This window comes from Aptenodytes forsteri, unplaced genomic scaffold (genome assembly GCF_000699145.1).
Source record: "Aptenodytes forsteri isolate BGI_AS27 unplaced genomic scaffold, ASM69914v1 Scaffold257, whole genome shotgun sequence".
Classification (NCBI taxonomy): Eukaryota; Metazoa; Chordata; class Aves; order Sphenisciformes; family Spheniscidae; genus Aptenodytes; species Aptenodytes forsteri.
The window spans coordinates 3879255-3897153 of NW_008795194.1; the positions used below are offsets into that span (position 1 = coordinate 3879255).

At 39.3% G+C, this 17899-nt stretch overlaps 1 protein-coding gene across 1 annotated transcript in view; it reads right to left on the bottom strand.

Moving 5' to 3' along the window:
* The window catches only part of PDE11A (phosphodiesterase 11A), a 145675-nt gene that overhangs the window by 38796 nt on the left and 88980 nt on the right, over positions 1-17899 (bottom strand). The window contains exons 15-16 of the mRNA XM_009278683.1: positions 1538-1684; positions 1325-1432 (exon numbers count right to left, since the gene is read on the bottom strand). Of these exons, the coding sequence (XP_009276958.1) occupies positions 1325-1432; positions 1538-1684 (255 nt within the window). The remainder of the gene's footprint in view (positions 1-1324; positions 1433-1537; positions 1685-17899) is intronic.

Genomic DNA, 17899 nt, shown 5'->3' on the forward strand with positions numbered 1-17899 from the left:
CGGCATACGGTACAACTTTGCTACGCCTCCGTAAATGCTTACAGAAACAAACCCGTGTAGCTGGGATGGACCTAGCACTATACCAACATCTACCTGCTAGGGTCATACTCTGTTTTTTCTTGTCCGACAGACACAGTTGTGCCACAGAAACAATGCCAAATGAAGTAGGCCAACTGGGAACCCACGCACAAGACAGCTGTGCCCTGTGAGCAGGTAACAGGCCACGGACTGTCTCAAGTCCATGTTAACACGGCGCTGACCTGTGCTGCGCATGGCACAGGCTGTGGAGTCTCCACCTCTATGGACAGGGTCCAGACGCTAACCATGCCACAGAGACCGGCCAACAAGGAGAACATAAACGCTCAGTGATTAAAAATTAGGGAACGAGCACATGATAGCCCAGATAAATAAATACTTGCACAAATGCTATTAATATGACCACTTTAAAGTTCACAATAGATGACTCTGGCCATTAAAACTGAACATGAAGAAAAAATGGAAAAACTTGAATTCTTATCTTTATCTGGAGATAAGGCAAACCTAAAATGTAAAGTATAGTGGAAAGTGTCGTTTGCACACAGACACGTTGCTTCTCTTTTGCCATATTAAACATCCAGGATGACGAAGCTTTTTATTGATACATTTACAAGAACTAACTAGCCAAACATGGATTATTTCATGCAGTGAGGTTGCTGTGGGGTAGGGAGAGAGCGCGAGTAAGAGCAGTGGTACTTTCAACAGAATTTACTTGTATGCTGAGAGGAGTTACAGGTACTGATGGAGATACATGTTAATAAAACCCAGAATTGTTACAGCGTCCAATGGAGACACAAGATTCACTTAGATCACTATGTTGGAAGATAATCTTAAAATGTTTTAAGGCAATACCTTCTGCAACTATTTAGATGAAGCTGGATAAGAAGATAATAAATAGCAACGTAATAAACACTTCTTCTGGGATTCTAATCTCCTGTGGTTTTGTACCTCCCAATTTAAGTGTCTGAAATAAATGTCAAATCAGAGTTCCAAAAGAAAAACATTTTTGTAAGATCAAGATCTATAACAACAAGCTCACTCCAAGACTGCCATCTGTTTTCAGTCACTTTAATGTGCCTGTGATATCACTCTCACTAAAACACTATAAGGTTTTGCCAAATATGTGCCGCCTTAAGTCGAATAACCTAATTCTGTGTGCATTTCTTTTGGAAATGAATGAGTATCATCATAACTACAAAAGAAATCAAATGTTAGAAAATGTTTAGACAGGTAAGGCAATGTGGCAATAAAAGCTCTTACGGGATTGTGTCTGTAGCTGAATACTTACAGTTAACATGGCAAACATTAGCTGGCAGACATTGAAAGCATGCCTCCAGTTGTGATACAAAACCATTCGATAATTCTTCCTAACTGTCAAAAGCCACCTACACAGCGTCTGAAATGAAAAGTACAAATTGTATCAGGGCTACTAAAAGTGTACAAATGGACAGAGCAGTGCCAAGACAAAAGCAGCAGATATCTCTGCAGCGCAGATGGTTACCTCATAGTCAATTTTAAATTTCTGAACCATTCCAAGTTCCATGAACATCCGCAGGGCTGCAGTAATCATGGCATCCACATCAAGCGAGAAGTCATCAAAATGGATATCATCAATGCCAAGCTCTGACACCAGAGGGATGTTTGCTGCCTGAAAATGCCAAAGGGAAAGAGAAACTTCTGATTCAAAACTTGGGTCTTTTTTTCCGTGTCACTCTTACGAGAAACCATCCGTACATCAGTTCTGACCTGTCAATACATCCCCTGCTTGATTTGAATGCCCAGCAATAAAAGCCTTCATCTGAGAAATACAAACATGTCAAAGCTAACAGAAAGAGGAAACAGCGGGAAGGAGAAGAACCTAATAGGGGCAGGAAATACGCTCACCATCCCAACTGGAGCCCATATACAGCATTTAGACTGTGAGAGCTGACCACTTTACAGCTACTGCAGTAACACAATATATTCCAATGCAAATTACAATGCTGTAATGCAAGAAACATCTGGACAGCCAGCAGCTGTGAATTTTAATTGCTATCATTCAGAAATGCAAAGTAAATATACTGCTCTGCAGAATTTCTCCATCCAAATGTCTTTACATTCATAAGCATACAAGTGCCCGTTGCTTTACACTGTTTACTACACATTTGTAGAACCAAAAAAAGAGTAATACAAGAAATGTCTAGCAGAAGTACTTTTCAAAGTAAAATAAAAATTATTTTCAACATGCTGATTATGTAGTAAGTCAATAAACAACAGCAAAAGCCTTACATTTGCTTTGTCCATGTAACAGCAGACTTTTGTTCTGTTTGTAAGAGAGGAATAAGCTTTTCATGCACACAAAAACATATGAATGAGTGTGCAGGACTGGCTAATGCATACAGTTGCGCACACAGATGTGTTGTGGCTGGTCCACAGGGTTGTGCTGACAACCCTTACGGGCTTGTTTGCCCTTCCTTATGCCCCTTTGGACTTGCCACTCATCGCCCTGGAGAGGGCAGGTGGAGAAGGCTGCATATACTGAGGGAGCATCTGTTCCCTGTCTCCCGCGGTAAGAAGGTGATGGGTCAGGTAGAAACCTCACAAAGGGGCTGGATCCAGCCAACAGGCCATGGGCTGGACCATGCTGAATTAGTTAAAATCGCATGGACTCAGCTGGTGTGGCACATCCAGCTACTGACTTGCATAAAATACCAATTTTTTCCTGCAACTGTAAGTTCACCTTCACAGTTACAACTTCTATGTAACCACCTTATGGTTTCCTTTTTGAAAACTTGTGTTTTGAAATGTTGCGTGCTAACTACAACAAGTTATTGACATGTAAAAAGCTTTTTCTAGCCAAAGGAAAGTACCACCTTCGATAATTACTTTATGCAGACATTAAGCTGGTTTAGCTATACCACGTAAGAGAAGATGGTGTAAACCTGCCATAAAATAGTATTAACACTGCAGTGTTAACTTACTTGCTAGCTAGAAGAAAAGTCTTTTCAGTTCAGCACCCAGTAAAGCACGCCAATACCACAAAAAGTCATGGCGTTACACCAGTGAGGTTAACTGACATAGGAAATACAAGAAACCCATCAAGTCAAGCGTCGTCCCAGGATACAGCTGAAGAACCTCTGGAGCATGCAGAGATGTAAGCTCTGTAAACTGCATACTTAGTCTGCTAGCATACTTACCCAGGTTGAATCAATTCAGCATCTTTTTTTGAATAATTATTGAAACATTTGAAATACTTCTAGACAATCCCAACAGGAGTTACACCTTAACACCCTTTAAGATCTGGCTGAAAAGCTATGTATTTACTCCTGAGGTAAAGGAAGAAAGAAAATACAGTTAGGTGTGAAACAGGAACGCTGGCCCAGAGACTGTGCTGTCCAGACCTTCAGCGGTCTTACAAAAATTGTGACTTTTTTTATCATCAGTTATTCTTCAGAGCTTTGGGGGATACTCAAGACGCATACTAATATTTATTCTATGAATACACTCGTTGCATAGTAAATACAATCTCTATAAAATGTCTCTGAGGGAAAAAACACATTTGTCCACCTTACTTGTTTGTTCCTTAGAGAGAAGTTTAAATAACAAAGATGCTGAAGCAGAAGCATTTGACTGTAAGTAGACCTACTTGAAACTGTTTTATCAAAACTATCTTTACAAACCTACTGCTGCATTTTCATTAACTTTGAAGTGGGCTCTGATTAAAATTTTCACATTTTTTGTCCTCTTACAGGAAAACAGATATTTTCCTTGCTATTTTTTACTGGAAACAAACACTTTTACCAGCCTGTTACAATTCAAGGGAGAACACTTGAAGTGGTTGCTCAACTACAATTGTTTTTCCCTTTGTCAAACAGTGGAGAAATAACAATATATTCCAAATCTATTACAAACTGAACAACAGGATATTAACAAAGCAAGTCAAAACCAATTTCTTCCCACGTCAGTCTAAAACTTTTAAATATTTATGAGGTTTTACATTCCTAAATTTAACAGGAGTGCCATAATCCAAAATAACTGCTAAATTAATAGCCAGGAGATAACATTTGTATAAAAGAACCATTTGCTTTACAACAGCAATAAAGCAAACAACAGAATTATGAGTGTTGAGACTAATTTGAATAATGTTTAAAAATGGTATGTTGTGGGGCTGCAGCAATGTTCTCGCTGCACCTGGCATTGTCTGTCCTCAGCTTCTTATGTTGGAAATGCAGCAGTCCAGGGTTTATAGGAGAGCAGTCATTAAAACGTCATTTTTTTTATTACAAAGATATAAAAAAATATTCATAATACAGAATATTAAAACATATCCATCCCTGAAATTTTGCTGCACTGCAGGACAAATTCCAGTGGATTTCTTAAAACAAACAGCAGTAACAACACTCTGTTCCAGGAAAACAGAGGGGATGAAAGTACCATGACAATAAGAGGAAGGGGCAGGCAATTAAAATTCAAGTTACAGTGAAATTATTTTTTAAAGCACCCCAGTGATTAGGAGTCACTTAAAAAGGCTTGCTTCCTTTTGAACATTTTGAAGTTCAATTTCCCCTTTCTAAAAACAATTAAGAACATTATATTCTGAAGTCTTTTCACCCTGCGGCCCAAGCAATTTCAACGCTCTTCATCCTCAAGAAAAATTCACATGACTCTTCCGTGAGCTTACGGTAAATTAAAGCTGGACGTGCCTCCTCTGGTCACATCCCCATCCCCATACCCCTTGGTACTAAAGCAAAAATTTGTCTTGAAAGGAACCATGAAAACAAGTTAGGCTTAACACATGGAAGGCAACTGGTCTTGCCTAATAAAGTACAAACTCAGCAATTACCAGACTGGGAAACTATCACCACTTGTAGGCAGCTTGAAAAAGAGGATGTCATGCCCCGAATGAGAGCATAAAGACAAGGTCTATGGCTACCCCATACTCAGATGTACATGGGATGGGGTGGGATGGATACAAGAAGGAGGAAAAATGCCTTTGTACTCAGTTCAGGATCGGAGACAGATTCTCCTTTCCTCATTGCTCTTTGCTATCATGTAAATTGCTTCACAGCCTGCTTAGTATATGTGAACAGCTAGGAGACAAGTGACTGGTTGAGCCTTACCTTACCTCAGCCATCGCCAAAGGGCCATATGTCATTAATGACCATCATACTTCCAAATATGTGGAACGCCAAAGCGGCTTCTACCAACAATAAAATGCCAATTCTGGCCACTATAAAAGACAGCCCATGGGAATAGAAAAATAATGTTTCTGGTTCAGTATTAATAAGCCTTTGGGCTGCTGTGGATGAATGAAACCTAAGAAGGAAAACTTTAGGAAACTAAAGAGTTGAAGTTTCAAGAAAACTTTGAAAGGCTAAACACTTGAAATAAAAGCTACTATTTGATGCTTACACCTTAGTGCTGCCGAAGACAACCATTTCACAGTTTTAGAAGTATGTATAAAACATATGCTGTATAAATTGGTTTCTTTATATTGTTAGTGTGCGACTAGTAAGAATAAAGATAAGCATTCATACTCGTTTTTTCTTCTGGGCAGTACGTGTTCATGTGTAAATATGTTAGAAAAATGCAGTATAATATGCACACACATACACACAGAACATTTTATAACATTCTCACTGTAAGGGCTGAATGAAGCAATCACAATCAATCAACACAAGCAAAAGGGGAGACTTCTGCTGCTCTTACTGAACATATTTCCTGAATTGAGAGATAGATTTTACATTCAGCTTGGTTAACATTACTGCAAATTGCTTTCCTTTTAATCCTACTTTCAGTTTCTGTCATATACCACACTAGTACCTTCATAATGGCCAATACTGCTATTGAGAAAACATATGCAAAGCATACCATTAGATGCCCCCTTACAAATTAACTTTAAATCAGTTTATAGTTATAAATAGTACAAGAATGATCCCCTGGAGATGGGTGAAAGGACAGGGGGCAAGCTTCCTGTCCTGAATAACTTGTAGGTGTGACAGCTGCTATAAGCTCATGATAGATGTCTTGCTATTTTAGGATCTGGAAACACTTTACCAGTCCTTCCAAACAGGGAAGAAACTTTATGGATTTCCCTGATGATCCACAGAGTTTTACAAACCAAACTTCCTGTGTGAGCTGGAAGTCTAGTCTTCAGTATGTGAAAGCAATACTAAGCTAAAGTCTTCTCATTCCAGCTAGTGCTGCCAGTGGAGACCAGCAGACAGGTCACATGCTGCCAGCATAAAAAATGGTCAGAGGGAGGTAACTCCTTATGCAGGGAAAAACTGTATCATGTCAGGAACAAACATGAAATAGCAATTTAGATATTTAATAATCTCTTATAGCAGAATTTGGTTATAAGGCAGTCTGGGTCAGTGGTGGAGAGAGGGCAATTTCAAGGTGGTGATTACATTTTGTCTCATCTTGCCATAATCCTCTTATTCCATCCTTATTTCCTACAAGTTGGCACACACTGATAGGCAGCTTAAGGAGTTTCTTAAACGGAAGATACCTACAGCTCAAGGTTCTGACTGGAATAACTTGATTCAGCACTTCACATTATATGAAAACAGGTTTTGATCCCATTTGATACTAAGAACACAGGACAAAGTATCATTCCACAGATTGACAGGGAAGGCTTACGCTAACTCTTCTAATAGCATATTCTTCACGATCTTATATATCCATATTTGATAACACGATAAAGTCAGATGTGAGGAAACTGACAAGTTCTTCAGAAAGCATTCTTTCTCCTTGTAAAACGTTCACTACCATGGAAGCAGTCCAGCTAAACACAGAAAACACTGGACTGAAATCCTACCTTGCTGTGTCAGCTTAAACTCTCTGTACTTCAGTTTTACTACCTATGTGGATAAGACATCAGTGCTTATTACGCGAGGAAAGCATTTTGAAACCTGCTGATAAGTATACTAGTATGGCTTTACTAAAAAAAAAATAGCACATTCTGCCATTTGGTATGCTCAGCTTCTTTCCCATGCAATATCAGAACTATTCTGTAACAAGAACTTCCACTACTGAATACAGTCCCCTTTTTATATAGCCCTACGGACAATGACATGTGGAATGGTTAGCAAGGTTTCCTAAATCAGAAAATACTACCAGACTGATGGAGAAAAAGTAACAAGAAAATTGAATATATATATATATAGCATATAAAGATATCCCATGAAATATATGTCCCAATGTAGCAAAAGAATGGCAAAACAATATGGTACGCCTCTTAACTCCCAGGGGGACTGTTTAAGTCAGGAGTCCATATACTATGATTTCAATAGTGGGTCAGGATCTGACCTCATTTATACTCTATAGTGACACTGGAGCTTCAGACAACGTGACATACACAAAAAAATAAGACTACCCTTTCACCTACCTATCTCTTCACCTAGAATCTCTCTCAGAAGATTAGGAACTGAAAAACCTTAAAGGCTGATCATCAAAACTTGCACAGAAAGCATCAAAGTGGAGAATATTTAAATGCGATGCCTTCTTTATCTCTCGCTTCATTTTCTATCAAGCCACATTGGAGACAGTATTTTCTGACGGCAAAGATTTTTATTTGTAAAGGGTTCTTTTCATGCATGAAAGCCTTTAAGATACTTGCTTATATTTAAAGCTGCAGGCATCTTTTAAAATGTACCTTTATAGTCAGCTATCAGCAGTAACGGACAAATTTTGCACTTCTTCATAGCCATGGAAGACCAAAGCATGTTATGTTCCAGTCTGACACATTTCTTACTCTCTCCAAAGGGAAAAGAATCAAATGTTTCAGCTCAGGGATGTTTTAATGCCCAGAGCAACCCGGCTTTTAAAGGCCTCCATCTGTTACTGCAGACTGTGCATGGCGTCCCTCTGCCCTTCACAATGCTGAGTTAGCACCTCTTTTCCAATGACCAACTGCAGCAGAAGCAGGACAGCGGCATTTAAAGGGAATTTTATAATATTTACAGTAAAGGGGAGTGGGTGTGGAAGAGACTTAAAGTGTGCACATGTATTATCCTCTGGATTTTGATTCTAAAGATTTCTTAATGTGATTATCACAGTAGCACTGCTGCTGCCTTCGGGAGTGAAATCGCCCAGAATCATTTAGGTTGGAAAGGAGCTCTTGAGACCAGCCAGTCCAATGCCCCTGCTCAAGCAGGGTCAAAAACCCCACAACTTTATTTGCCCTTCAACAGCTTTCACCAAATTCCAATTCTCTGAATGAGGTCACTGTATGAAGGGATACTCAAATAACCACAACTGGAGACTGGAATGAGATAGGAGTGGGGCTTTGGACTAATTTGAAGGCAGTTGGATGAAAACATGAGCTAAGGAGATGTCACGCTGCCATATAAATACGCTTTGCCACCGTCAGATCCACCTGTTTCCTCCTGATCCTCCCTGTTTCTGTGTGCCAGACTCTGTGAATGTTTTATCCAACAACTGTTCAGATGTAAAAGACATCAACAGTCCCTGGAACAGGATTTATGTATTTTAAACCTCTTCAGAGTAACCCAGCAGATAAGCAGAGGGGTGCAATTGTGAAATCAAATGCCCAAGCTCTGCCCAAAGTCCCGCAGTAGGTGTCTGAGCCCTTTGCTGGAAAAGGTCACTCATTGCTTTAGTCGGTTTCACATGTGTAAACCAAGAATAATGCTGCCCTTGCACGCAGCTTCAAAATCTGCAGCTGAAGCACGTATATGTGGTGCATACTGCTTCATCCTCAACTGGCAAATTAACAGCATAACGTGGAATTTAGACATGAAACGTGGAACAAAGAAAGTTGCATTTAGTCTTGTTTCAAAAAGTTATATTTGGTTTGACCATCTACCAAACATAACTACTGCTTAGTATGAATACTTGTATTTGCTTTAATTAAAAGAGAAACTTCAAGGCATTAAGAAAGCTATTTCTTCCGCTCCTTCTATTAGAACAAAAAAAGCAGCCATTAAGCAACATATCACTATCAAATATAGCATTTAGGAATTTTTTTTATTATCACGCACTGTGGGCTTAGGACAAAAATATAGTGTTTACTTTCTGCTTTTATTATAAAGCTATATGCGCCTGAGAAAAGGATTTGTCTTCTTAGAATTTTATTTTTAAAAGGGCAAGGGAAGATATGTCATTACAGCATTACACATGCTATTTCCAAAGGTAAGCCCAGAATTATAGCTAAAAAGCTGAGAGTACTTTGAATGTTTCCGATCAGTCAATCAATCCTGTCTGAACATGCCACTTTCTGAAATTGGGACCCATCAAAAGGAATAATAAATTTCAGAGATAAAAATATTACATTTAAAATTTTGTTACAAACTGTAACAGAAAAGACACAAAATACATTATTTATGTTGCTAAAAATCAATCCTTGATGTTAAAGATGTTTCCTAGTACACAGAAACAAAATATATGGCAGCCTATAAAAAGAACAAGAAATTTCTATTTTAAAAGAATAGAGACATAAAATAAAAGCAATTAATGGTCTGAGCATCTATTATTCTTACGGCCAAAGTCCATAACCACAGCAGCCTAGGACTGGAGTTTTACAGGGCATGCACATTCGACACAATGATCTCCCGAGGCGCGCAGGGGAGTGTTCTCGTCCTTTTGGCTTATGGTGATTAGGAAATAACCAGTGTGTCACATACTACAGGCTAGCAACTGTCGACTTTTTATGACCATTGCTGTAGATGAGAAGCTCGTACAAAAGGCTCTATTCAGTCTCCGTCCCAGAATTTGAAACAAACACAAGCAGCAAACCTAGGGCAAGTATTTCTCAGTGATACAAAAGCGTCAGGCATGCAGGCTGCCATTTCCCACAACAGCCTTACTTGGTTTTGGTAGGCAGAGAGTCAGCTTTGTTGCTCCCACGAAGAGCAGAATGGGTAATGCGGACTGACGCCCTCATACCTGTAAGTGTGGGAAGGTGAGGGAAGAGGGATACAAGGTAGCCTTCTCCTCCACAAGACTACCTAGAAAGGGGAGGGAAGGCTCTAGCTGCTTCCTTGAAGACTCAGAAGAGGAAAGACCTGATTAAGGGTGGAAGGAACAGGATTCTTCTCACAGAGAACGTGATGTGAAGGCACAGGGAGGAACTGGCTCTTTTGGTGGCAAAACAGCCCAAATTGTGCCCTACAATTCTCAGTTGGCCACATGGTGCGAGAGAGCACATGAGAAAGAAGTGAAGGTGTTGCCAAGAACAGACACTAAAAAAAGCCCAAAACAAAACCAATAAAACCTCAAAAACCCCATCAGTGCCACAGTGGCACGTACACTGGTATTGTACTATTTTCTGTCCCAGCGTACTCCAGCAGCACTCACTGCACCCAAGCCAATCTGCAGGACCACTGGTCACACGCCACTGTGGGGCCGTGGCGGTGCTGCAGGAGTGCACAGCAATGGCACTGGGTGCTGTTGCTGCTGGCCACCGAAATTTTCTTTCTGAGCACCTGCGACAAATCAGGCTGGCAGCACAGTGACTGGTGGTGAAAGTTATGCAAATATATGAGTGGGCTACTGCTCCACTGAGGAGAAAGTCCTATTTCAGATATGCTAGAGGGACAGCTATAGCAGAATATTGTCAGGTAGACAATAGATAATATTGAAAATACCTTCAAACTTACAACACACGTTTACAGAAAAGGTACAGAGAACATTGCAGTGATTACCCTTAAAATATGTTTTATCTTTGTCTTTTTCTCCTTAGTTTTCATCAAGTTCCGATTGCAGGTTTAAAAGAAATCTACCCATCCTATTCTGAATCCATAAATCACTCCCTAGGAGCACCCAGGACTGCCCAAAAGAGAATTCTCAAAAAAACCAGAGCTTCATCTTGCTACAGTTTAACAAGCCAAGAGGGTTTATCCTGTGCGAGGCTTCTGCAGGGCAGATTGTGAACGCAGAGCCCAACTCCTCTCCCCATAGCAGAATGTACATCCTCCACAGCATCCTTCATCACACAAAGCACACCAGCAGAGAAAGCCTGAGCACCCAACCCGCAGAGCAGCAGAGAGCTCTAGTTCACACGCAACTCACAGCCTAATCACCATGTGTTTTCTGAGAAAAAATAAAATGTACAGATCCTGCTCTTTCAATGAAAACAAATAATAGGCACTTAAATCTTATATTTATTTAGCTCTTTGCTTACTACCTATATTTTACTAGCTTTATAAGTGTTTTTTAAACAAAAGTTGCTTTCATCTATCACGACTTTGAGGTGAAAAGCTGCAGCGCAGCCATAAACACTTGTTTCTTGTTATTCATGAGCTTCTTAATGAAGGCCTTATAACACACATTTAACTGGCCCCTATGAAAATACCCTTATGATATTTGACTGATATAACTGTTCCTTTCCTCCTAGACACCTTGCATCTGCCAAATTAATATTGTGAATATAACGTCTTCTCCTATGCTTAGACAGTGCTGCAGAGGGGCCGCAGCATCACCGGAGGAGGTACGAATCTCAGTGAAGAGGTCTGTCTGCATGACTCCATTTTAGGGACACTGAGGATTGTCCATGCCTGCCACAAAGCTGTGGGGTGCACAAATACCTCAGCCACCACTGACTCAAACAGAGAGGCAGTCAATATGCAGACAAGCGAGAACTGAGCCAGGCAAGGATCTGGATACGGGACCCTACTGGGGCTGCATTGCTGTGCCGCACAGCACCCAGCTCACCAAGGTCTCAAAGGTCTTCGCTGGGTCCCTGCCATGCGACCCTGGGGCAGGCACTACCCACAGACCACGTCGTGCCACAACTTGCCATGGTGTTGCTGTGATCATGCCACTTACAATCTTTCCTTACCACCACCCGCAGCAACAGGCCTCCTTCAGGGTAAGTACAGATAACACAAGTAGATACCTGAAATCAGTTTAACAGTAGAGTTTATGAAGACCATAAATATAAATCATTTTTTATTCTTTTGGGGTGGGGTTTTTTGTGTGCCCGTAAGCTTGTTGTATGCCTGGGACAAAACACATGCTGCTGCATGGCAGCACAGAAAGCAGGGTTAGTTGAGTTACGTATAAGTGCACCAAACAGGATGCTGTATGCGCAGGGGGATCACACAGGTGCTGGAAAACACTGATATCTGATGTTCTCAGCCTTTTTGTGTGTGTTCAGAGCTGGGTGTAGCTTGTTGCAAAGCACAAGATGACAGAACACTTCACAGAAATGGCCTCATAAAATATTCAGTTTCCTGTTTTTGCCTGGGGTACAATCTGCACATTTTCCATACAGTTGCAGCAAGAAAGAGAAGCCTTAGAGTCTATTTCTCATACATTTAAAGTGTTTACACTTCAGATTTGAAAGACTAAAAACGCAGAGCTACTGACATAATTTCTCTGTTGGAAAGTACATTTACTCTGCCTGGGGTTTTGCCTAGACTAAAACAAGAGACTTTGGAGACTAAAACAATAGAGGAATCCCCCCCAGGCAGACAATGAAACAGTGTAATAAATAACCTGTAGAAGGTTGTAATCGCAAATATTTTTTACATAATATATGCTAGATATAGTTTTGCTTGGATGACAGAGGCCCGTACACCCCAAATATGAATTGATCTAGAAAACAAGCATGTATCCGTGTAATTTTTCCTTCAAATAATCCCAGAGCCTAAGTTAGTACTGCACAGGAGCACGGTCACTCACACACAGGTCTTTCAGCACAGCCTCACTCTTACCAGCTGATGGAATAATGCAAGAAAGAAATTGCTGGATATGAGACTGTGGATGTAATATGGCTGGAACCCGTGAGGATATTTCTCCCGAGTCTCTCGGTGACTCACACAAGAAGGACATGTCGCCTGTGCTGCTAACATATTCTACTACATGCACACACCCCAACATTACGATGATGTGAAATTGCACTGGTATTACCTTTTTCAGGATTTTACAGCTTAACAGAAATTCTGCTAGGCGATCAGCCTTAAAGTGGAGCGAGGATGGCACCCAGTGGCCAAACAGATTCATCTCAGAAAAACATTTCTCATCTATTTCCCATTCTTCACTTTCAGGAGTTTTAGTTATAAAAAGGTTCTAGCTCCAATATGAACTCGTTGGCAACGTCAAAAGCCACTACAGGACACCGCCTTCTTCCTTTAGGGGACATTTATATTTCCTTTTGTAAAATATTTTGTAAAAAAACTGCCCATAGAAATATTGCCATTAATAATTTAAAATCAATGCCACTAAACATTTATGACAAACAACTGTTTGCAGCCAGAACACTGTAGAGAGGCAGAAATAAACAAAGAAAAGTATTTTTTCCTTTTGTAGGGTATATGCTAGGGAAAACAAAAGATTTTTTTTTTTCCTGGTTTTAAAATCAGTACAACTACTAAGGAACTTGTTTAAATTCTAAAATTAACATTGATAATATTAATGCCAATTAGAAAATTTCTATCCAAATAAAGTTTGGTGAAAATCAACTTGATTTTTTAACCAGAAAATTCCCAGTTATAACTGTCAATCTGCTGGGGCTACAAAGGGAATCCAAGCACAGATAAATGAAGAATAATTTTGAATGTGAAATATTATGCCATTTTTCTGGATTTCTTTGAAGAATTCTTTCTTCCATGAGTTAAAACAAACAGTGCAATGGTCTTACTGGGCCAGTCTGGGAATGCAGGTCTCGGAACAGTGAGCTGTCACATACAGGGCTAGCCCCGAGGATGTCTATCAACTGCGTGGGCAATAATTTGCTCCTTACTGATGGTGAAAGAATCATGATAAACCCACAGTGAAGAAGTCCTAAAGTACCATCATTCACTGAAGTACCCCAATTTTTTAAATTATTCTGGTCCAATTTGAGTGCACAAATCTTTGCTAGCTAGATTTTTCTTCCTGTTTGAAAACCTTTCCAAATATAAATTCCCAAGTCTGTCACTGACTGAAGCATACTACTTTATCATTTGACAAGTGTTGATTTTTTTTTTTAATCATTCATCAGATATTCCTCAGGCTTGCATGACATTTTGTATGTATTCTATGCCTTATCACTTTTTGCATGGTTGTTGGCTAAATGGTGCAGCAATGTTGAACCGTATTTATTCCTCGATGCTTTCCAGCTGACAAGACATTCTTGTGGATTATGATGACCAATCAGATTGAAGGACAGACAACAGGTCTGTTGGATAATAAATTATTTCACCTTCACTTGTGAGCAATACTATGTCCCCAGCAATTGCTATTTCTAATTTGTTTTTCTAAGCATTCTTAAGTCCTGGACCAATTGTGGTTTTGGATATGAAAACAGATGCAAGAAATACAAAACTTCCCATAAAAATAACAAAATGCAGTATTTGAGAGCAGCAAAGTAGCACACTTTTTTTTACTATGGGTAAATTAATAACTGTGTTTTATTAGTTCTCTTTGTGGTTTTGGATATGAAAACAGATGCAAGAAATACAAAACTTCCCATAAAAATAACAAAATGCAGTATTTGAGAGCAGCAAAGTAGCACACTTTTTTTTACTATGGGTAAATTAATAACCGTGTTTTATTAGTTCTCTGCTGAAAATTTCTGTTAAGTACCACTGTATTAGTGTGCATAATTACTAAGAAACTCAAACCCAGTCACTATTAAAAGCAGTAAGTCAGCAATATTTTAAACTACTTAGGATTTTTTTAGTACTGTAAAAGAATATTAGAGTATAGCAGAAAGTCTTAGAATTATTATCTAAATCAACTGAAATCTACTTCAGCCTTACAGAAGAAGGCTTTCTTAAAAAAGTAGCACAAAGACTGGTTTTGACCATGCACGTAATTTTAATTTTCTGTTATTTCCAGTAGTTGAAGTTTATTACTTGTTAAGGTATTTAACAAGGAGATTTAAGCTCTGGTCTAGCTATGAAGTAGCTGATCTTAGAAGCAGTCATTTATTATTTAATATTTCTAGTTTCTTTCTCTGGTCTAGCTATGAAGTAGCTGATCTTAGAAGCAGTCATTTATTATTTAATATTTCTAGTTACTATGTGTCTTTACTCTGCAGTCAGAATATCAATGTTGGTTTTTCACATTTTTTTAATCCTAACACTTAAGCTCCCTTCTTTTTAACCTACAGTGTAAATGTATTCAGAGATTATTCTGTATAGCATAAACACGTAAGAATAAATACGTTCTGCCTTTGGCATATTAAAAAAATTCCACAGGAAGTTCCTTATTGACATCTGCATTACGCCCTTGCCCTGACATAATCCACAGACCAGAACCTATTCCTTGCTGAAAGAAGCCCATCCCTTTTAAAAATTCATTTAATGACATGTGCTAAACTCATAAATTAAAAAAAAAAATTGTCTGGGCATGGTTATATGATTAAATTGTGGGCTTTATCTAGCTTCCAGGCCACAGGTTTCTTTCTTTTGCTTTAACTCTCTCAAGTCATATATAGCTTTTCCTCAAGAGAAAGATTTTTTTTTAAAACAGGGTTTACTTATCTCCTACACTACAAAATAAACTGGTTTTGTGCAGGCTTATCACACAAATGCAACACAGTTGCATTATACAAATCTTTTGCAGTCAGAAAGCAGAAACGTTGAAGTCTTTCACAGAGATATTGTAATATTTCTGTCCCCTCTTTGCAGACGGAAAACCAAAACACGAAGAAGTGCCCTGCCCCACTCAGCTCAGATGATATGACAACACAAGGGCAAGGAACCTGTCCAGTTAGACTACAAATATTCAGAGGTGGGCAGACAGGGTGGATGTACTCCTCATGACCGCTATAACCTCCCTTTACCCCTCTATAGCCAAAGAGGGCTGGCTCCTTCAGAAAGCAGCTCAGTGCCTGAGCGTCACAGGTTAAATTACTCCTTGTAAACCCTCCCTCCACAACATCCTGGAAAATTCGTATTTCATCTGCCCTGGAGGGAAGGGAACATTCTACTCTGGGAGCTCCATGTTTTCACCTGGAAATAATAAGCGTGGTCATTTTAGAAATACAAGAGAAATCCTTTCAGTGACCTTTTGCAACAATTTTATCTTGTCTTGATCAACTACGAAGCCAGTAAATTCAAATGCTGAAACTTCAGTAAAACTGAATGTTTAATTTTTTGAAAGCGAACTCAGAATTCCCCTTAGCTTTTTCTATTAACTATCCCTAAAATTAGGGTAGACATTGTAGTATGACACTAGTCTAGTAGAACAGCTCCAAAAGTAATTTTTAAACAGGTGCCTCTCATGCCTCTGACACACTGAAGTCATCCCACTTTATTTCCAATAAAATGCCTCATGGAAGAAATTAAAGTGAAAAAAAAAAAAATCTTTTTTTTTTCCACAAACTGTCATATTGCTCTTTTATATGCCTTATTCTCAATAAAACCTATCACTCTGGAACAGGTTTCATGATGGTAACAATATCTGTATGAGAAGGGCTGCTGTATTAGGAGAAGTGCACCTGAGAATCACAGGTCCTGGCACTGAGACAAGGAGCTGAAGAATAGCTTAGCAGGACAATCCAGAAATGCTTCCAGGGGCAGGTGGTGGAGAAAGGAAAAGAAACAGCTCATACTAAAACAAACAATTCAGCAAACTCGGGAGTTTTCATCAAACCCTGGTATCTGCAATTTCTGAGATTTATGACAGTAATGATCAAGTCAAAGCACATTTTCCTTCATTTTAAACACAGAATGCATGGTCTCTTTTCTGGGTGATAAAAAGTGATGCATAGAATGTAGTTTCCTTTTTTTTTCCCCTCAAGCAGTGCTGGTGGAAGGCACTGATTAATAACATAAGAAGAGTTGTATCGTGTCAGACCAAAAGTCCTTCTAAGCCCTGTACCTTAGCTTTGAGAGTGACCAAGGGAAGACTATTTGAACTGAGAAAACATATTTCCTTGGTGCACTCCTCTCGGCTTTGGTCAGCCACACTTCGGAGATTTCCTGAGCCAGAGATGGCTGTCTTCATACAACAGTCCTCATTTGCCTTTTCCTTCTGTTAATTCATCATTTTTAACTCATTAACATCTACGGTGATAGGCCATATAGTTTAACTACATGTTTGCTGAAGAGAGATCTGTAGTCAGATTAAAATCTGTACCCTGATGATTTCATTTGATGCTCCTAAACCTACACATTGTATGAGGAAAAGACCATGAACAATCTTTCCCTAACTCCTCTTCTTCACTGAAATTTTAAATTTTTTAGCTTTATATATCTTTGAACTACAGAGCACTAGCCTGATGTCAACAGATGACAGCCTCACATTTCAGAAACTAGTATAACCACCCCAGTATTTTATTTTTAATCATTATTTATTATCTTTAATAATTTTCAGTGTATGCAATGTGTTCCTGACTTCTTGTTTCCATGACAACTGAAGACATAGGCACATGTAAAAGTGTATGAAATAATGTAATACAATAAAGACCTTAGTTTCATGAATTATGAAACTCTTAACACTGTGCTTTAGGTCTTACGTGGGCAGTGCATGTGGAAAAGCTGAGAAGATAAACTGTGTTTTACATCTTGTGAACACGTGCGTTTCTCAAAAGGGAAAAAGGGAACACAGCTCAATATTAACACATAAAGCCCTGTTTACCCTCAAGGTTTCTCCTTATTTTTTCCCCATTGTCACTACTCTCAGTAGAACTTGAGCAGCTGGAATAGCATTGGGGAAAAGCTACAGGCCAGCACAGACCCTCCTGTGACAGCCAAAGAGGAGTCCAAGAGTCTCTGTGACTAGTCTTGGGGGACAATCTGAAAAATACTTAAGCATGTGAATAACTTCATGCACTTACATAGAACTGTATGTGTTTCACCATATGCATGGCTGGGACCATGGCTTGCAATACTGACTTTGCAGTGTGATTACATGCCTTCGGTCCTTGGTAAACCCATGTTACCAAACAGATTGAAACGGCAGCGTCATCAATGCATAAAAACAT